The following is a 21,918-nucleotide window of genomic DNA, read 5'->3' as shown; positions in this document are numbered from 1 at the left end:
TGGTGGCTAATGAGACTAAGGAATTCACTCTCTCACTTTTCGTTATATCACTCACAACATTACAATTCTCTCGCCTATCTAAAGAAGCATCCTCCAAATTTACTTCAACTTTCTGACGAGATTCATTGATAATTTGTTGTGGTGTCATAGGCTGTAAGTTAATTTTCTTGCCCTTGAACTCCAAGTGATATGTATTGGCGCAGCCATTGTGTTGCACAGAACGGTCATAGAGCCAAGGCCGACCCAATAGTAGGTGACATACTGTCATAGGAACCACATCAAAATCAATGGCATCCTTATATGGTCCCATAGCAAATTCAACACGCACCATATGGTTTACCTTCATCTCACCATTGTCGCTCAACCACTGAATATAGTATGGATGCGGCTGCGGTAGATACTTCAACTTCAGCTTGGTACACAACTCCTTGCTTGCTAAATTGCAGCAACTCCCGCCATCAATAATGACCTTGCAAGCCTTGTCAGGACCAACTAAAGCCTTTGTTTGGAGCAAATTGCAGCGCTGAGCACTAGGCAACACATTAAGAGCACGCTGCAACATAACAATGGTGCGAGCATCAGACGGATATGCATCTTCACCATCAGTGTCATAGTCATCATCTTCTGGAGCATTAGGATCAACATCATCTCCAGTCTCATACTCATTGTCCTCATTGATAATCATGAATTTGTGGTTAGGACAATCTCTCTTGAAGTGACCTTTGCCACCACATGTATGACAAGCCATATCACGGTTGCGCGCAGTAGACATGTTAGAGCCACTCGTACTGGCAGCAGATTCGGACTTATTTGTGTTAGACACATTGGAGACCGGCTTGCTAGGCGGAGTAGAGTAAGGTGCGGAGCGCGTCGATGGCGCCGGCGCAGTAGATGGGGGCACGCGGGGTGTGAAGCGCCCAGCTCCCGTAGCTCGACCTTTGACCTTTGCTTCGTCAGCCAACTGTGATTCAGCTTCTCTTGCATGATGTAACAATTGATTCATATTGGTGTAACTGTAGTGACGAACAATGCCTTTGATATCATACTTCAAGCCGTTGAGAAAATGCTGCATTGTCATCTCTGGAGACTCACAGACACGGCCACGCTGCATAAGCAACTCCATCTCCATGTAGTATTCATCAACAGTCTTCACACCTTGTCGTAGTAGGATCAACTTATCAAAGATATTGCGCGAATAATTTGTGGGCACAAAGCGAGAAGTCATCGCCTCCTTCATAGCATACCATGTGCGAATAGGTTGCTCACCATCCTCTTGTCGGTTACGCACAAAAGCATCCCAACAACGGAATGCATAGCCATCAAATTCGGAAGAAGCAAGCTTGATCTTTCTATCTTCAGTATAGTGCGGATGTAAGCTCCATAACTTTTTAATCTTGAGATCCCAAGTGAGGTATTCTTCAACATCAGCTCCTCCTTCAAACTTGGGTATGGAGAACTTAGGCTCACCCAAACCATCTTCCTCATCATGTCCACGACCATTGCGGCCAAGTGGAGCCCAACCACGAGGACGATCACCACGAGGCGCACCACGAGCATTATGTGCGTCATCTTGAAGCTCGGGATCTTTGTCATCTTGTTGTTGTTGGGTCAAATTCTCAACAGCGAGTGGCAAATCCACAAGACTGCGCTGTATATCCGTCATTTGATCTTTCATTGTAGTGACGGTCTCACATGTAGTATCCAGCTTATGGGAGATCCCTTGGACCTTTCCCCTAAGCTCATCACCTTGAGCGCGGAATTCACGTCGCATCTCATTACGAAGAGCTTCATACTCCCTCCATGTGAATTCACGTCGCATCTCATTACGAAGAGCTTCATACTCCCTCAATTTTTGATCACTAGCAAACATGATTAGTAGGTTAGTGCACTAAATCAAAAATATATGGTGGTACTCTCACAACTCACTCAAAAACTGATAAGAAAAGGAGATCTTACCGTTCCAAAGTAAATTATTGTTGCTTACCACTTGTAGTAACAACTAGTGCACGGATGTAGCGAAGCGAATATCAAGGGTATAAGAACTACGGTGCTGCAAATTCGCAAGCTGATCCTAAGTAATCGTTGTTGTTCATTGGATTCCTCCAGAATGACTTCATTAGGATTGAAGAATTGCACCAATTCTTCCTGAATAGACTCGATTCGGACCTTAGTTCAGAAAGAAATATGAATATGAAAAAAACTTTCTTGTTAAAGTACAATCTGAGGAGTGATGTTGTATTCAAAACATTTTAAACCAATATACTATTGGGATCCGCCCAAGTGGTGGCCTGATTCGGCCTGGCCTGGTCGGAAAGAGCTTTTGGGGCGCCTTTGTACTTGACGATTTGCCCAGTTCCTATTAGATTGGATACTGAATCCCTATTCCAACCTGGGACATAAAATGTTCGGCATTTTTAGAAGAATTTTTTACCGGCTAGGTTAGCAGAAGACTATGCTTGTGCCACAAACACACGACAAAGCAGTGTATATGTGGGGCTGTAGGTGGGCTACCTATTTGCACCAATAACAAGCTCTAGCACTAACCGTAGACAACCAATGATACTCACACAAGGCGATTAATGTGGCAATGCAACTATATGGAGGAAAGGTTGCAATGCACTCGAGAGACACTAGCAAAGCTCAACGAAACAGGCACAAGATTGCTCAACTACGGGTGCAGTAAAGAAAACTTAGGCCTTCACTTGATTCTACTAGCACTTCACTTTTCTTTTTGTATTGTCTTTCTATAACGCAGCTATGTAGCTCTTTTTTTTTCTTTTCAATTTTTTTTTGATTGTATAACTCAACTCCTTGATAACACGGCCAACAAGATATACAAAGCACCAAAACCCTAATGAGCAGCCTGTCGAGCGGTAAAACTAGTCTCTTCTGGGGAAGTTCCTAGTCACGTATATCGATAGGCTGTGTCTATGGTTGGGAACAAGCACACTGTACGCTATGTGGACTCGGAGTAACAAAAATTGAAACTAGATGATAATAGAGACTCAAACCCTAACAATACTAGATGCAAGAAAAAGATACGCAAAAACAACCACGAAAAGCAACTAAAACTTGAAATTAGTGCAATCTAAGGCTATGGCAAACCCTAACCCTAACTTTTTTTTGGATTTTTCTGGATAGGAAACACTCACAACTCAACTATGGGGTGGATTGTGGATGGCTTACCGAGGGAACCCGAGAATCTGATACCAAGATGATATGGGGTGGCCCGATCTTCTCAGTAAGCAACGGGGGTGATGATGATCACGGGGTGATTGCAGCGGAGGTAACTTGATGAAGTGGATGATAACTTGTATGACGCAACGAGATCTCTAGATTGGTCCCTGTCGCCAATGCAACAGCTCTCAACCCTGCAAGATATTCGCAACTCCACACACTTGCGCACGTAGCCGCCGACCACGAAGCGGTAAGTTGCAACCTTCTAATTCCCAATGGAACAACAGATCACACAAGACTTTCAGATCTACACAATATCTAGCAATATGTTGTAGGGGATTCAATAGTTTTGCAGAGCAAACAACTAAGAACTAGGGTTTATTTTAAACATGGTCTAAAGCAACTTGTGGGGCGTCCTGGGCACTTATATAGGCGTCCGGGACGACCTCAGGTCGAAAAAGTACGAAAAACCCGACCGAGAACAGATCTGGCCGAGACAGACTCGGACACGGCCGGTCAGGGGCCGGTCGACCGGGCCTGGGACCGGGCTGGCCGGTCGAAACCGGGTCAGGGACCGGGTGCCGACCGGACGGGGTGAATTTGGCTCAGTACCCCACCCGGTCAGCGTCAGCAGAAATCCCGATCGGCGCCGGGGTGAGTCCGGCGTGCCGCCCGGTCGGACCGGGCCAGGGACCGGGCGCGGGCGTGGGGGCTGGTCTGATCGGGTGCTGGGCCGGCCTGGACCGTGTCTTTCCCTCTCGTGCATGCCTCCCGCTCCTCCCTCCCGCGTCCATGGGATTTCTTCATGTCCAGCTCCATGTCCAGCTCCACGTCCATCTTGACGTCCTTCTTCACGTCCAGCTGCTCCTCTCCTCCTCGTGCGATGCTTGTCTCCTCTTCATACCTGATGATACACAAATAACATGACTTAGGCAGTATAAAGTTCTCATCAATCAAAGTATCGTTTATGAACAAGTTCACCTGTTGTTTAAGTAACTTCGCACGAGCTCTTGTAATAGGTCTAATCCGAACTTCATTGGACTTGAGCTTCACAGCAGGTTCATCTTCAGTTGGTAATGATGGAGGTAGTAGTGAGGTAGGGATGTCCTCATCATCGCGGCTCATCGCATCAACCTGCCACCACCCTCCGTCCGCACGTGCGGCAGACAAAAGTTGTCAGAATCATGTTTCGAATCAGCGGAACCTCTATGGTAGGATCGCAAATAGTAGGATCTTAACTTTTAGAATTGTAAAATCTTAGATTCCACCTAGTAGAATCGTGCAATCGTTCCACTTAATTTGGTTCATAAAGTCGTAGAATCACGATTTTGACAACTATGAGCGCCCCCGACAGAGAGCTCTCCCTTAGCCTGCTACTACGCCTGCCTCCAACCCCGAGCTCCCCATCCTCGGCCTCTGCTGCAATATAGAGCACACTACATTGTCGGCCCTGCTATGATGGGCCACAATCGATGCTGAGATAGGCCGTCGCCGATGCTACGACCGACCGGTGATGTTACGTCCGGTCGGCGCCACTGCTATAACAGCTCGCCACTGATGCTGCAAGCTATACCACTAGTGCTACAAGCGCCATGAGCCGATGCTACAGCTGTCTACTGTTGATGCTACGAATAGTTGTCGTCATTTCTAGAATCCCTATTCACATTGCTGCAAGCGGCTCTGATGTAGCCCGACCTTCGGTCTTCGCCACATCATATGCATCGACGCCGACATGTCACGCAAAGGTGAATCTTCTCCTTTATGCGTGCGTACAATTACCTATGTGGAATGGTATGCTACTTCATCCTCCGTCATATGACCATGATAGGAATACATCGCCAAGTACGGAGGAAGTGGAGGATGCCATGGATGCTCGAGGACTCAAGGCCGAGGTCGTGGAAGTATGGAAGAAGCTCCAGGCGCAGCTACACCGGAGTCGCCGGCCTCGCCAACTCACAACGGAGTCTCCGGCCCATGAAGATCAAGACCGGAGTCTCTGGCCTACATACAAGAGAGTCTCCGGACTATGTGAAGTGCTATCCACAAGTCAATTAGGGCCAAGGCCCATGTACCCCCTTCTATGCCTAAACTACCCCTCCTTAGTGGCTCCCTATATATAGGCTCCCACCTCCCCCTTCATTAGGTTAGAGTTGATGAACTAGAATTTGGCTCATGCCTCCACCATCCCTTTGGGATTAGGGAAACCCCCTCCTTAGATTACCCAAATCTATTGTACAAGGCCCTCCTTATATGATTAGTCTCTCACACTTGTGATTCTACCACCGGTCTCTCACTCGTGTGATTCCACCGATCGTATACCGATCTTCCTCTCTGGGATTCTACCGCGTGTCTCTCCCTTGAGAGATTCTATCGGGATAGTGGTTCGGGCTATCGGGAGTAAACCGGAATTGTATCGGGTTGGTGTGTGTTTGCGTGTGTTCATCGTGTTCATCGCCGTGTTCTTCGTGTTCTTCCTCTCCCCCGCCTTTCCCTCGGTCAATTCGTGAGATCGGGCAACCCACGTGGCCTTAGGCCGCATCATATGGTATCAGAGCCCAAGTTGCCACGAATTTGACCTCCCAAATCCACCGATTTTCGTCCAAAAAATTTCCCAAAAAATTGCCCCAAAAAATAGCTCGAAATTTGATCTGCGAATTTCTTGAGTTTTTTTGTGGTTTTGGTCCATGGATCTGTTGTCTCTTGTGTTGATCTACATCTTCCCCAATTTCTGTGCTCCAATTCGTCCAAAATCGCAAGAAATTTGAGGATTCCTGAGCAGTATTTCGTTTGTGTTCTTCGCGGAAGAACAGGTCGTGGCCTTCCTGCACGCGCGCCCACGAGCTCCTCTACCAGGTCAACGCCGCCGGCCGCATCTCCTGGCCCCACCACTGCCCGGCCCCACCCACCACCACTGCGCGCTGCCAGTACCGCCTACCTCCACGCCGCCACCAGCTGCCCAACCGCCGCCAGCTTCCGCTCTGCACAGGCCCTGCCCGCCTGGCCCATACCGCCGCCAACCACCATCTTCCACCTCCGGCTTCCACGGTTCCCCCACAACGCGCCGCCCGCCGTACGCCTTGCTCGCATCCATCCAGCATCGCTGCTCATCACCGCAGCAGGCCCTCCTCGATTCCTCGCCACCGCGCACCAGCGGACACGCGCAACGCTAGCCTCGACTGGCTTTGCCCCGCTGCGCTGCTCCCTACCATCTCGCGCACGAAGCCGCGCAGCCTGCTCATCCGCCCACGCGTAGGCTGCCCGCCCGCCTGGCCCAGCAGCGAAGCCCGGCCACGCCCGCCAGCCAGCTGGCCCGCGCCCTGTGCCACCTTGCCTCCGCCCGCACGTACCGGCCGCACGCCAAGCCAACCGCCGCGCCGCTTGCCCACGCTGTGCTCCAACTCCACCAGGCCGCCGCTGCTCTGCATCGCGCACCCGCGCAACCCGCCCTGCCTCTAATCTTCACTTCGCGCAAAATCGCCTCAAACCGGAGCAAACCGGGCGGCACACCGGGCCATCCGGTTGAAACCGGATCCAAACCGGGCGGCAACCGGACCGGAGCCAAACCGGGCGGCACATCGGATGGTCCGGCACAGGATCCGGTCAAACCGGCCCCTGACCGGATTTCGCCATTTTGACTCCATTTTTTGCCCCAAATTTTAACAACTTTTCGGCGCCCGTTTGACTCTAAATTTTAACAGCATCCCCCAAATACTCCACATAGTCTACTCTCAATTTTTGACGATTTTTGGAACCCAACTTTTGACCGCTCGTTTTGACCCAACTTTTCGGGCATTGACTTAATTTGCTCGGTTTCCGTTTTGGAGTGCAAGGATTGTCTATTCCGCTTCCGCGCCTACACCAACACCGCGACGACACCGTTGGCACCCCGGATTCCGGCGCAACCTCGACATCGTCATCGACACCACCACTTCATCATCGCAAGTTCGTGTGCTTGACACCGCCTAACGTCAATAGGTATAACTTGCCTCCCCTACCCCTTGTAGCCCCTTTTCTTCCTTTGCGTACCTATCCCATTGAGAGTGGCTTTCCGAGCGTTGCGAAGCATTGCACAAGTGTCACGACCGTGAGAGGGTTTGTGTGTGTGTGCGCGTTGTGTTGAGCAAAGCTCCGAAGCACGCTCGGTGAGAAAGATACACAAAAGAAGAAAAAGTGTGACATATACATAGAGAAAAAGAAAGCTTCTAAGCATAGAAAAAAAAGAGAAAAAGAAAAGAAAAAAAAGAAAAAAAAGAAAAGAGTGTGTGTCCACCGATACCGAGAAGTGCAAAGCTTGTGAGCACTAAGAGAGAAAAGAGAAGAGTGGCATTTGTGCAAATCTTGTTGCTTCCCTCTTATGCAACCGAGCTACCGTCTCTCTTGTGTTGGCGTGACACCGAGCTTATAGTCTTCGTTAGGACCATCTTCTTACTTAGCTCACTTCCTTGGTCGCGCTAACCCCATTGTTCTCCGTTGTGTGTGTTTCCGTGTTTTCTTGACATAGATCACCACTTTTGACATTTGACTTTGGATCTTACCCACATTTGACAATAGACTTTTCCGTTGATCTTTTTCGTTTGCTATCCACCCCTTACCCACCACATATAGAGTTCTTAGCCTTTTGCGTGTGCTTTGAGTGTGTGTGTGAGTAACCCCGGTACAATTTTGACTTTGCTCTTGACGTGAACCATTTTTACGATACTTTCTTGAAAGGTGGGATACTTGTGTAGCTTTCCTTCCACCACATACATATACACCTATCCTAGTGAGCCATATACATGATGACCCCACAAGAGCAAGCCGAGATGAGAGCATACTTCGCCGAGCTAGATGCTCGAGAAGCCCAAATGACACCCAAAGAAAAAAGCCGAGTGCAACGCATACTTCAAACACCTTGAGAGCAAGAGTGATACACACCATGAGTCGAGTGAGGATGTTTCGATTTCTAACAACTTAACCTCTACTCCGCTTGTGTTGTCTTCCTCTTTGCTAGGTTGCTCGGACATCGACGACGCCATTGCCATGGAGATGAGGGACTCCACTATATGTGAGATGAGCGACTCCACTATATGTGAGACGAGTGACTCCACTATATGTGAGTTTGATGAGTGCCTCCAATTCGAGGGCATGAGTGATACACCAAGTGAGATGAGAGTGGTAGTTGTTAGGTCATGTGAGGCCATTTTCAATTCTAACATCTTACCCTCTACCTCTAGTGTATTTCCTTGTGTCTCACTAGGTTCCATGGATGACGAGACGCCGATCATGGAGAAGATGTACATGGTGCATGAAGATGATGATATCACACCATGCTTGTTGCTTGAAGATGAACATGGAGGCCACATCGAGCCTACCTCTTCCACAACACCTACCTCATATGAGCGGGACTACAAAGGTACCTATATGGGTGTTGATGATGCCATGATCCCACTAGTGGACATGATGATTTGTGAGTGCATGCATGAGTTGGATGATCCAAGTGCTATGTCATATGCTTCGTTCATTTCCCCATGTGATGCTTTGCTTGATAACATTGTTGATCATGTAGAATTACTTGCTTGTGACAATATGGTCATGCCATGCTATGAGAGTTTCACTTTCTCTCCTCTTGCTTGCAATATGTTGAACAATTGCTCTTTCCCATGTATTGCTTGCAATGATGATGATGCTAATGCTTGTGTTGTGACAACCTTGATGAACAATTGCACTTTCCCTAGGTTTGTCGACAACCATGATAAAATGTTGAACATGTTTTGTGCTAGATGCTTGCAATACTCTCCCATTAATGCAACCAAAATGTTGAATACTTGCTCTTTTCAATGCTTGGTTTGCAATGATGTTAATATGCTTGTAAATGAGATTGCCCCCATAGCTCTCTCAAACTTTGGAGACTTTGCATATATCCATGTTGAGCATTTTCCTAAGTTTTTCCCGCATATTCACCATGTGTACTATAATATCTTGCTTACCGCTAATGGTGATGTGCAAAAGACATGGCGCATCATGATGGATGATGTGTTCATATACCATGCACACACGTTGTTCTTGTTGTCTAATATGTGTGTAGGTACCCAAACTCCAATGTCAACCTCGATTGAGCACGAGTTGACAAGCATGATACAAGTGAGCTCCAATGAATGGTTTCGCTAGCACACTTCGACTACACAAGATCTCTCAATGAGAGCACAACGACACTTCGATAAGGTGACCTCCTTCAACTTGCGCTCTCTTGCTATACCCATGGAACTTCGGCTACTCTTTGAGTGTTGCGTTGCTTGTCTTGTGCTATTGATAGGGTTCATGATAAGTGATGCCACATTCAAGAGTTGTTGTCATCTCCCACCTCTACCCGTTCATGATGAGTTATCATCGAGGACGACTCTTTTTCAAGTGGGGGGAGATGATGTAGCCCGACCTTCGGTCTTCGCCACATCATATGCATCGACGCCGACATGTCACGCAAAGGTGAATCTTCTCCTTTATGCGTGCGTACAATTACCTATGTGGAATGGTATGCTACTTCATCCTCCGTCATATGACCATGATAGGAATACATCGCCAAGTACGGAGGAAGTGGAGGATGCCATGGATGCTCGAGGACTCAAGGCCGAGGTCGTGGAAGCATGGAAGAAGCTCCAGGCGCAGCTACACCGGAGTCGCCGGCCTCGCCAACTCACAACGGAGTCTCTGGCCCATGAAGATCAAGACCGGAGTCTCCGGCCTACATACAAGAGAGTCTCCGGACTATGTGAAGCGCTATCCACAAGTCAATCAGGGCCAAGGCCCATGTACCCCCTTCTATGCCTAAACTACCCCTCCTTAGTGGCTCCCTATATATAGGCTCCCACCTCCCCTTCATTAGGTTAGAGTTGATGAACTAGAATTTGGCTCATGCCTCCACCATCCCTTTGGGATTAGGGAAACCCCCTCCTTAGATTACCCAAATCTATTGTACAAGGCCCTCCTTATATGATTAGTCTCTCACACTTGTGATTCTACCACCGGTCTCTCACTCGTGTGATTCCACCGATCGTATACCGATCTTCCTCTCGGGGATTCTACCGCGTGTCTCTCCCTTGAGAAATTCTATCGGGATAGTGGTTCGGACTATCGGGAGTAAACCGGAATTGTATCGGGTTGGTGTGTGTTTGCGTGTGTTCATCGTGTTCATCGTCGTGTTCTTCGTGTTCTTCCTCTCCCCCGCCTTTCCCTCGGTCAATTCGTGAGATCGGACAACCCACGTGGCCTTAGGCCGCATCAGGCTCCGTCGCTGATGCAACATGCGTCCTATGAGTGCTAGAAGCGATGGCCGCCGATGCTACAAGCCCTACTTGCGAGTGCTTCAATATGTGGCGTTGGAGTTTGTCTTCTTTGGCGATGACCATGTCTCATTCAAAACCATGGGGGTATGGTATGGGATGTCTATGCTGCAAAGAAGGTTCCCGTCGGCGGGGCTCACGGACGAGTTCCACCGTCCAGGTTGGGAGGAACAATGAGGGTGAGGGACTAGCTGCTACAAGCGGCCACCGAAGTCTGGGATGGCGGAGGGGTCTATGAATTTTGCGGGGATGGAGTGGGCTTGGAAATTTCGATGGGATGTAGCGCTAGGAAGGATGAATCCTTTTTAGGGGGGGGGGGGGGGGGAGCGATTCCATCAGACTTTCAAACAGGTTGAATTGAACGGCATGAGAGGAGAGGGGTCGTGTGTTTCGATCTCCCAGCGACGCTTACTATTCGTCATAAATATAAGTGGTACAATTGCACTATCTCTTACCAATAATGCAAATTAATACATTTTAGTAAATTGTTTTGCTAAGAGATTGTTAGTTAAGAGAAGACAACGTTCACATGGGGTGCATGTGCATACATGTCTTGGGCCGAGGCTCACCTATCACTATCAGACGCACATCCGCGTGTCCGGCGCACGTGAGCTCCGCTCCACCATATAAAGCGGCCTCTTTCCCCAACCCCGCGTTACCAAATTTTCGAGTCTAAAAATTTTCGGTCCCCTGAAAAAGTTTTTCGGGCCGGATAACGAGTTAGGTCTCTGTTCTACGCCACTTTTAACCCGAACCCGTAAATCGGCCGGAAAAATCGGTTTCACCGTGTTTTACGGGCTTTGTTAGAGATACTTACAACGTTCACATGGGGGTGCAAAATGTCTTCGGCCGAGGCTCACCTATCAGACGCACATCCGCGTGTCCGGCGCACGTGAGCTCCGCTCCACCGTATAAAGCGGCCTCTTTCCCCAACCCCGCGTTACCGCCGTCTCCCCCTCGCCGCCGACCAAACGCACCCCAACGAGCTCCCGCGCGGGTTCATGTCCATCTCCCCTACCGAATCCACCAGAGGATCCCACCCGCTCGCGCCGCGCTCTTCCAATCCTAGCCCTCGTCATGGCACCGCCCCTCGCCCTCGCCGCGGCCGTCGCTCCTCCCCTCGGGTCTCCGTCTCGCCGCCCTCCGCCGCCGCGCTCGGTACCGGAGATACTGGCTCAAGCTCCGGTGAGTTTCTCTTGGGCTTGCTCGCTCGCTCGCTCGTTCCCTTGCTTGCCGTACGTCGATTGTGCGATCGTATTGATTCGGGTAGATCTGGATTGGGTAAGTTTGCTGGGGTCGAGTGGCTGCTGCTGGGCAGCGCGCTTAGGTATTACTACTTTCTGCAGGAATGACATCATGCTTCGGGCGAAAGGTGTAAGCTATGGACTCTGTTTTTTTTAAGGATATTAACATGTCCATCTTCTTCACATAGAACCCCCCCTTCCATCCCCAACACACACGCTCACACACAATATGCTTCTCCTCGAGCAAAAGACTGCAATTGGGAAACTTTTAGTACTAGCATATTGAACATTTGGTTTCATATGAACATTACACTACTTAGAGTAGAAAACATATCGTGATATGGACCACTCTGTGCACCGAATGCACCCCAGGCTTTGGGCGGTTAGATGGACATACAATTTACAAGATTCAGGCACAATTCGTGTTGCGGGCATATTTTACAGAAGAATCTTTTATTTCATCAAAATCAGCCCATGGTCAAGTTTATACTGTGGTTTCATTAAGGTTTGAATTTTAATTTTGGGATAACGCACCTTATTCTTTTTCGATGTAGTCACAGAGATTTAATGGAGGTTATAATCAGGTTTGAATTATTCATTATGCAATTCTTCTTCGTCGTCGCTGAAGTGAGGTTTGATGTCTTAGTAGAGATTTAATAAAAGTTCCAGACAGCTTAAGATTAGGTTTTACAGAAACTGCGATAAAATTTAAGCCGCTATAAAACCTCACTGAAGCCTTTATGAAACCTCTATGAAATCATGAAAACACTGTAGACATGGTGCAACACACATCAAATTTTGTACTCCCTCCGGTTCATATTAATTGACTCTAAATGAATGTATCTAGACATAATTTAGTTCTAGATACATCCATATTAATAATATGAATCGGAGGGAGTAACTGTTTCTTGAATGTACAGCCAAGTTTCAAGACAGGTTTTTTAAAATTTCGAATAAACATAGTAGCTTGGTTCCAATGAATAAGGTGTATAAATTTAGTCAAAATTCAAACGTTACTTAGTTTGACCAACTCTATGGAAGAAAATATCAACATCTACAATTTTAAATAAGTATATTATGAAAATATGTTTTATAATATTGATATTGAATTGGTATCGTAAATGTTTATATTTTGAATCGCATAACCAAATATATAGAAGAAAATATCAACATCTACAATTTTAAATTGACACATTGGTCAAATTTAGATGGCGTTGACATTTTACAAAATTTATACGCCTTATTCATTGGAATTGAGTGAGTATTCAACATTGGTCTGGATCCGAAGATCTCGTCAAAACAAAGACAATGGTGAAAACAGATCATGAATTGGACATGTGATTCAATATATGTGACCCTTTTTGTGTTTTGACAAAGAATTAAATGCATATATTTGCTGATGGGAGAGGGATAGGTGGTCTACGGGTGCAGTTGCTAGCAACCTTCCACGCAGATCATGCCCCTCAGTTTCCTATCTAACGGCCCAAAAGCATGCGACACATTCAGTTCACAAATTGCTGTGTTTTACAGGATACTTAGACTAAATATTGTAAATTAATATTTCCTGATGAAGCCAGATAGATACTATTCTACCCAGCTTGGTTTGGTCTTCCATTTTCTTGGTCAACGTGTTCTGTGTGAGCACTTAGTTTCCTTGCCTTATTGAGGTCTTACATTTGATCACGTTGACCGTTCCTTATGTCTTGTACTCCCTTTGTTCCAAATTAGTTGAAGTTGTAGCTCTGTCCTAAGTCAAACTTCTTTAAGTTTGACCAAATGTACAGGAAATGTGCTAAAATGTTACCCACAACATTGAATATATGTAGTACGAAAATACACTTTATGATGAAACTAATTTGGTGCTGTGGATGTTTATATTTTTCCTATAGACTTAAAAAAGGTTGACTTAGGACAAAGCTATATTTTCAGTTAATTTGGAATGGAGGGAGTATCGGCATATGCCATATGCTAATTGATAAGTATCTGCTTTACTCACATATGTTGTCTACATGACATGTGCCCTACTCTTGTCTTTCTTTCATGACATGCCTCACCAATCTATAAACCTTTCACTCCAGAGTAATTTTAACAATGGGATTCATATTTTGCAGACTCAGTTGGTTCAGTTATTGGACAATCTATTGATCCTTCCCAAAAGGTAAAGTTTTTGAATGATATGAGTGTTTTATTGAAATTTGTTTGTTTTTCAGCTTGTGTAGAAACATTTTTTCTGTTCTCGTCATATCCATGACAAAGAAATCAATCCCAGGTAGTTGGATTTAGAATATCTGGTGAAGAGAATGATCCATGTACCCAAGAGGATGACAATGTTTCGGAATGCCAGTCTTCTGGACACGGAAGTTCGGGTCGACTTGAGTTGGTGGGCTCTCACCATAATTCTAATGAACTTCAGGGTAATGGAGCTCTGATGGCCTCTAGAAAGAATCAAGCTGTGAATGCCAATTATCTTCTGAATTTCCAGTATGATCCTATTTCTCGACCACAGCCTCGTGGCCCTAGAATATATCCCTCGAGAAGGCAAAGGAAGATTAAACCTTACAACAAGGACTTGTTCCTACAAGCAAATTTCAAGTTTGTTGTGTTGGATACTGGAAATTGTCAAATTGATTCAATGGATCCTGATAAGATGCTCCAGTGGGAAGACATAATCTGTGTAAGATACTGTAGCCCTTCCGAGGTGCGATGTCCCATTTGCTTGGAAAGCCCATTGTGCCCGCAGATTACATCATGTGGTCATATATATTGCTTTCCATGCATTTTGCGTTATTTATTAATGGGTAAAGAGGATTACAGAGGTGAATGCTGGAAGAAGTGTCCACTGTGTTTCATGATGATATCAGTGAAGGAGTTGAATACCATCTTTGTTACTCAACTTCAGCATTTCCATATTGGTGACAGTGCGACCTTCACTCTTCTGGGGCGGTCAAAAAATTCACTCACTCCTTTTATTAGGAATCTGTCTGGTGAATATTCTTCTCTAGATGAAGATCCCACTGATGTTTTCTCCAAGTTTATTTTGACATCTGATGTTGAGCTCACTGTTAGAGAGGCAAAATCAGATCTCAGTAATTGGTTGCACAGGGCTGACCTAGGCCTTGTTGATGACTTGGAGAATCTTCCATATGTTTCTGCTGCTTTGGAGCAACTCGAAGAAAGGATGAAATACTGGTCTGAGTACAGAAACCAAAGTAGCAGCCCCCCTATAAAGGATAGCTTCTCATCTGTGTCTAGTAGCAAAACGAAGAACTTTGATAGTCTGAAAACTTCGCGGCTGAACAGTGGGCAGAAGCTCTCCCCTGTTTCAGATGGAGATATTATCGCTGGTATTTCAGGGCTTTCTGTTGCACCCCGATCTAATATCACCAATAAGGGAGTGCCACCCAAAATGGAAGAGAGACGTGCTGCCACCATTGAGTCGAATGAACAAGATTCATACACATTTTACCAGGTTTGTGTCATATCTGAGACTCTGGTGATGACTCTCCCAGTGCTCAAGGTTTGGTGTTTTCACAAAGATTGATGTTCAAAATCTTGTTACAGGTGTTTGATGGACAACACCTAATTCTTCATCCGCTGAACATGAAATGCCTTCTAAACCATTTTGGGTGCTCTGCTATGCTTCCACCAAGGTAATGTTGGTTACTAGTTTTTTTTTCTTATTTCCTAAAGCCTGGAATCCCAGATGTTGTCATTATTTTATCATTCTTGTGCAATATAGGAAATGAGCCCGTGCGTTGCAACGGCTACATAATTAATAGATGAATACATGCTCATAACTCTCGACAGGTTTTTTTCTAACCATTCGAAATGTTAGATTTCACTTTACATCTATTTTCTTTTCTTCCACATTAATTCACTTAAGTTAAAAAGAGAAAAACTAAACAGAACTAAACCAAATGAATCCAATTAATGTGGACGCGAACTAAAAAAAAAAATAGACCATGACAAAGCTCTTGATGATGCTGAAGCAAACGAAGACATGACCTAGACCTTAGACAGACTACATCACTCCTTATGAAATCTTACAAACATTTGGTTTCCAATATCTTCTGCAATCAACCAGTTGTTGGATCATTATTTTCACTCTTGCAAAGATAAAAAATACATTCTATTATATTGTGTATCATATGGAGGCTAAAATAGTAAAATCATAGAGTTTTGAACAAATAAGAAAAATGAATTACCTCAGATAACTAAACAGCTTAAGGTCGTTAATTTAGTTAATCAAGAATCAAGTTGTGTACTTATGAAAGGATTCGTATTAACTGAACCTTTGCTCTGTCTTTTTGCCTATTTTCTAAATTGGTTTAGCCTGCCAGAGTCTTCACGAAGATCGCGTTGAGGTGCGAGTTCATTTGACGCGAGACTTGTGTTCCAATTCCTTATTGTCTGCTTCCGTTCTACGAGGTGATGTGAGATGTAATTAGGGTTGTATAGATGTAGATTATATAGGGTTCCAAGATTACGATCTTTGATCCCTGGAGGTCCCCGTGGTCTCTTCTTTCGGGAAGAGTCGTGCATGTCGTGGATTTCTCACCGGATCAAAGAGTTTCCTCGAGATGACGGACGAAAGTGCATAGGTGGATGGACGAAAGCGTATTTAGACGGACGAAACCAAGGAAACGTTAGCTCCTTCATTATTACTAGGAATGCCCGTGCGTTTGCAACGGTTGGGTGAAAATTTAGATTTGGATAAAATATTGACGCGATAATATTTTTTTACTTTCTTTTGTTGGGAATATCTACTAATGTTGTGCCCGATAAAAATACAGTAGTTGTTTCAGTGTTGTGATTCATTTTTGCAACCACAAGCAAAAGTAAAAGTTATATACTTTTTCCTTTTTAAAAAAGCTTCTCAACTGTATCTAAATATGGAGGTATATAGATATATTTTAGTTATAACTACATCCTTATTTATAAAAATTGAGCTCCTTTTATTTAGTATTGAGGAAGTACAAATCCTTAGGGGCACAGTAGATGGCATTGCAGTACCCACAAGGTACATAAACATAAATCGGAAAATCAATTCTACTCCCGGGTGCATATGCTCCCTCCACCGAAAAAACAGCGAGGAGGAATGGGAGGCCGTGGAGGAGGAGCAAGAGGCTGAGGAGGCGGCGGCCCGGGCGAAGGCGCAGGTGGAGGCAAAAGCGAAGGCGAAGGCGCAGCCGGCAAGCACCGTCGACGACGAGGAGGACACAAGTTCCTCCGACGCGTCGAACAACACCGCCTCTTTGGAAGAGGTGACGAGCAGGAAGCGCCTATGGATAAAGTTCTCCAATAGATAGAGAAAGTACCGTAAAGAGTCGATACAACAAAAAAAAAACTGCTTATTAGGTATAGATTTTTGTGGGTAGATTGCTTCCTGTTGATGAGCTTGATTTTGGGCTTGGGCCTATGGAATTATTCTTGACCTTAAAGGAGTTCCTAAAATATAGCTATTTCAATGCTCCACAAGTTACAAGAGAACATTTCTTGATCAGAGAGAGAGAGAAGAGAGATAAAGCAACATGTTGCATTGGATGTTCTCGAAGTTGAAGGTTGTGAAAACATGAGGTTTGAGGAAATGTCTGGAATCCTCCAAAAACTGGAGGAAAGGAAGAACTCCTGTGGGATCATAGGATAACTTTGTACAACATTCTAGCCCGACGAAATTTCTATAGAAACCCTTTCTTCCAAAGAAGCCCTTTTATAATTGACAGATCTTAATCAAATGTTTCAAGACTACAAATTTATAAAGTATAGGGACACCAAATATGACTACCATGGTTATTATCCATTTTGTGTTTTATCCACAACACCAGCATCATTTGTTGAGGTATCTGCTACATAGAAACAGGCACTGGGCTACCATGTTAATTGGCCATCATACTTAGTTCATGTGATTAGACTAAGTTGACATATATTTGTAGACACGTGGAGTATAACTTCAGTAAATTAGATACAGCTTCATAATAAATGCAAGTGTTTGTTGCTTGGTTTACTGCCAAAAATTTAGTTGCCAATGGGTCTCACCCACTTCTCACGGAGATTCTTACCAAATAATTGGCAATGCGAGGGTAGAGGATTGTTTCCTTGGCCAAATAATTGGCAAGCCAATTCTTGCCAACATTTGGTAGGGCTGCATGGGGCAGTCAGATGATGTCCATTTGATAGTACTTCACCCTGCCCTTGGTGCAAACTTTACCACCCCAATGTCAACATATTTGTGCATCTACGTCTGCCACTATAATTAACCTAAATGACCAATGTAACAGTTGACGTGAGTACATAATGTTCAGCTGTATTTTACTTCATGACTTCTCTTGACCAGCGAGGAAGTGATAGTAGAATGAAGGCTTGATGTTTGTGAAAGTTATATGCTATCTTTGGTCAAATAAAAAAGAGTGTTACTTTGTATAGTTTATTGTTTTGTCTGTATGTCGACGAAATTATTTTTTATGTTTATAAGATATGAGATTCAGGTTGGAGAGTGTTTTTCTGTGGGATCTGAATGTTGCTATGTCATGCTAATGTTATTGGTCAACCTACTTGCACAGAGTGACTGGAAAAATCTTGGAGTTGGAAACTATAACACAGTCTGAGGCTACAAGAAAACGATATCGCTTCTTAAGCCATTTCTCATTAACAACAACATTCCAGGTAAATTTGATGCGCAAATCTAGTTTTGCTTTTGATCCTATTCTCATGTTTGGTAATATAAACTATGCAGTTCTGTGAAATTGACCTGAGTGATATGCTACCTCCGATCTCATTGGCTCCATTCATGGATGAAATCAAAAAGCGCGAGAAACAGAGAAAGCAAACTGCCAAGAAGGTCTGATCTATTGCTTAGTACATATTACTTGATGTGCGTGTTTTTTTAACCATCTTGTGACAATCTAAAACTTTGGACAAATGAGTTTTTTATGCAGTATTTTGACTTATAGATATTTTGGGGAGTCACCAAGCACACTGTAGCAGTGTTAGATGTTTTTGGATCTGGACTTCTATAGCTTGCAATTTGGGCCTATGCCTGGGATATCCCACCTGGTTTTCAGTCTCTTTCAATAAAATATAGGTGTCTTGTCGAGAAATAGAAGAACAAAAAGAGACAACCACAGTTAGTAAGTAGACAACATTAATATAATGGGGATATCAAATACTCCTTAAATTTGAACTGGTAAAAGTTGTCACCTTGTTGTGCAGTACAGACCCAGTTGGTAGCTAGCCATTTCTGTTAAATTAGCAAAGCAATTAGGGTGTATCCAAGAGTAAAATGTGATGCTTGTCACATTAGCAGTGCTGGCTACTATCTATGGAAGGTTTGTTTTTGCCTTGTGTACACCTAATGGTCTTCTACGCATACATCTCCTTTTGCATTGTTGAGGGATGTTGTGCTGCTAAAAATTGGTTTTTGACTAATGTAATGCCACGTAACTATCAGTAGTTATCTTTGCAATATCATGTACAAATAGTTTGTCATGCTTATTGTTTTGAAAACTTCAAACACATATCCCCAAAATCCTGGGCCTGATTACTGCTTAGATGGAGAATAATATGTTTATGTTTGAATTAAAATTTAGACGTCTCATACGAAGCACATTCTTACTGTTTTGTAGGAAGAAAGCGACAGGGTTAAGGCAGAAGTAGCTGCTGCTGTGCAGGCATCTGCTATGCGTTTTGAACATACAAATTTTTCTCAGAGTCACAACGATGTTATGTTCTCTCTGGATGACTTTGAAGGTAAATTTGCATTTTTTTGTGTGTATGCCCTGTGTTTTGCATTTCGATGCATTGATAGGAAAAGAGTGTTTACAAATTTAGAAGCTCTAGATGAGCTAACACTCCACCATAAAACTCAACTAGACCTAAGCTGCGGCGGGGATCAAGGCACTTAAGCCAATCGCGCCTGCCAAAGCCCAAGATCGAGCCTCGGATTGAATCGTGTCGAGGAGACTAGTGGAGTTGGAGCTTGCGTTGCCGAAGATGACCATGTTCCGGTGCTTCCAGATCCACCATGCCGTTAGCATAGGAAGCAACGAGGTTCCCTTCCGCGGGGGTAGATCAGATAGCCGTCACCACCACTCTACGAAATCATCCTCTAGGATAGCACCTCATACCAGAGATCGTCCTAGAGAATGGCCAGTCCGTGAGAAGGTTCCTCATGGTCTCCTCCGACTGGTTGCACAACGGGCAGCGTAGGGGGGGGGGGGGGGGGGGTTGGAGACCCCTTCTCGCTAGCCTCTCACCCGTCCAGCAGCGATCTTGGCATGCAAGCCAGATGAAGAACTTTACCCTCAGCGGGGCCCAGGAGTCCCAGTTAAGCTCCCAAGATCGAAACTACCGATCTTTGAAAAAGGAGCTTGTAGGAAGATTTGGAGGAATACTGCGCATCTGTCATCTCCAGCACCAAAGCGAGAAGGGGTCTCTCCAACCCCTTCTCGCTAGCCTCTCACCCGTCCAGCAGCGATCTTGGCATGCAAGCCAGATGAAGAACTTTACCCTCAGCGGGGCCCAGGAGTCCCAGTTAAGCTCCCAAGATCGAAACTACCGATCTTTGAAAAAGGAGCTTGTAGGAAGATTTGGAGGAATACTGTGCATCTGTCATCTCCAGCACCAAAGCGTACCATCTGCCCTTACCGCGAGCTGCATGCCCCGCACCATGATCGAGAGCTGCATGTATTGCCAGAGGCCAACGGTGCTCGATAAGTACCCCTCTCACCGTGCGGCATTTCCTAGCGCGCTCTAGGATTGGCGCTATCTCCCTGATGGCTTTGTCATGCAGCCATCTATCCAACTAGAAGAGAGCCATGCTCCAATTGCCGATCACCACCTTTGTGGAGGCGTGGAACACGTCCTGCTCAACCTTCGAGAAGTGCATATCAATTCCGCTCCAAGGATGCAGTGGATCTGTATGCATCCTCCATATCCAACGTGTCCAAAGGCTGATAGCCGTGCGAGCGATCCGGGATTCCCAGGCCTCCATAACTCAACGGCCGGCACACCCTTGCCGAGTTGACATGGCACCATGGATTACTTTAGTTTGGAGACGACAAAAGTTTCTTACTACTAGATACAGTATATTCTACTCCTACGTCTTTGGTATATTCTAACATTTCATTATTTTTCCATATTTGTAACTTTTCGTGGATGCCTTATTTTGTTATTTAGAACATATGCCTTGTGCTTGATAATGATACCTTACTATTTACACACTGAAGCTCTGGGAAATATTGCTGGACCATCAACTAGTCCACCAGCCAATGAAAGAAAACTTTTCTCGGATGTTACGCGGCTTGGTTTTGCGTCTGCACAAGACTCGCCTCCTCTAAGAGCTGAAACTGGGGACACGGCTGGCAAAGATGAAAGCGCAAGGGACCAAGGTATGGCTCACCATATCCGGTATTCTACATGTGCCATACTATGAGTATGATGTGTACTAATAAGATCCTCACATAAACTGTGTTGCTGCTTGTGCAGGGCCGGCAGCAACGTCCTCCTTGTCCTTTGCCAGCATCCTATCCTCTGCCGGAGCTGCTGCTGACAACAGCATGGAGATGCCTAAGCCAAATGCAGTCGGGAAGAAAGGCAAGAAGCCCACAAGGGTTCTCTTGTCGACTGGCGGTGGCCGCCGATACTAGAGGAAAAGACTACACTGGAAACATTTGGTTGTTTCCGTTGTATAGTACGAGCTGGATTGTTCCTAATGCGTTAGGTGAGCATGGCAGCGAACAGTGTTATACTTACGCGAGATGGCAGAAGCCCGATATGGATGGGAAATAGTAAGTTGTACCAGCAGAATGGACCATGTAATCATAAATATGAGAATGCTTACATCTCTATAGTTTTACAGCTTTTATTGCGTGATACATAAAATTGTAAAAAAAATAGTATTGTATGTAGTCCAATTGCCGACCCCTGGTATTTTCATAGCTGTTATACTTATGCTCCACGAAAGACACAAAGAGGAAGATGCTACACGTGCACGTCATTTGCGTGGACGTGGTAGCCTGGTAGGTGACGGTCAAGATCAGTTGGTGCGTGACGGCTCAAACCTTGGTAACGAACTTGGATCCTCTAACGTGCTAATTCTTTGCAGTTTCCTGATTTTGGGTCGCTGATAGCTGCGTCAGATATCTAGCAGGCCTCATGTGTCTGGGGCTCAATGTGACGGCCCA

General features: G+C 45.3%; 1 protein-coding gene across 1 annotated transcript; it reads left to right on the top strand.

Moving 5' to 3' along the window:
* The first annotated feature begins 11,367 nt into the window (after positions 1 to 11,367).
* Positions 11,368 to 21,679, top strand: LOC127319538 (uncharacterized). Its single transcript, XM_051349508.2, has 9 exons — positions 11,368 to 11,678; positions 13,849 to 13,895; positions 14,007 to 15,206; positions 15,299 to 15,387; positions 18,298 to 18,400; positions 18,471 to 18,575; positions 19,360 to 19,483; positions 20,962 to 21,123; positions 21,221 to 21,679. The coding sequence occupies exons 1-9, from the start codon at positions 11,495 to 11,497 to the stop codon at positions 21,379 to 21,381; spliced, it is 2,175 nt and encodes a 724-aa protein (XP_051205468.1). The 5' UTR covers positions 11,368 to 11,494; the 3' UTR covers positions 21,382 to 21,679.
* The last annotated feature ends 239 nt before the right edge of the window (positions 21,680 to 21,918 follow it).

Source organism: Lolium perenne, chromosome 6 (genome assembly GCF_019359855.2).
Source record: "Lolium perenne isolate Kyuss_39 chromosome 6, Kyuss_2.0, whole genome shotgun sequence".
Lineage (NCBI taxonomy): Eukaryota > Viridiplantae > Streptophyta > Magnoliopsida > Poales > Poaceae > Lolium > Lolium perenne.
Note: the sequence above shows the minus strand (reverse complement) of the source record. Positions and strands in the feature narration are given on the sequence as shown.

Bases quoted from the DNA above. Each gene is read 5' to 3' on its own strand.
- LOC127319538 (XM_051349508.2), top strand. From the start codon at position 11,495: ATGTCCATCTCCCCTACCGAATCCACCAGAGGATCCCACCCGCTCGCG. The intron at 11,679-13,848 runs GTGAGTTTCTCT...CATATTTTGCAG, and splicing joins AGATACTGGCTCAAGCTCCG to ACTCAGTTGGTTCAGTTATT. The intron at 19,484-20,961 runs GTAAATTTGCAT...TACACACTGAAG, and splicing joins CTCTCTGGATGACTTTGAAG to CTCTGGGAAATATTGCTGGA.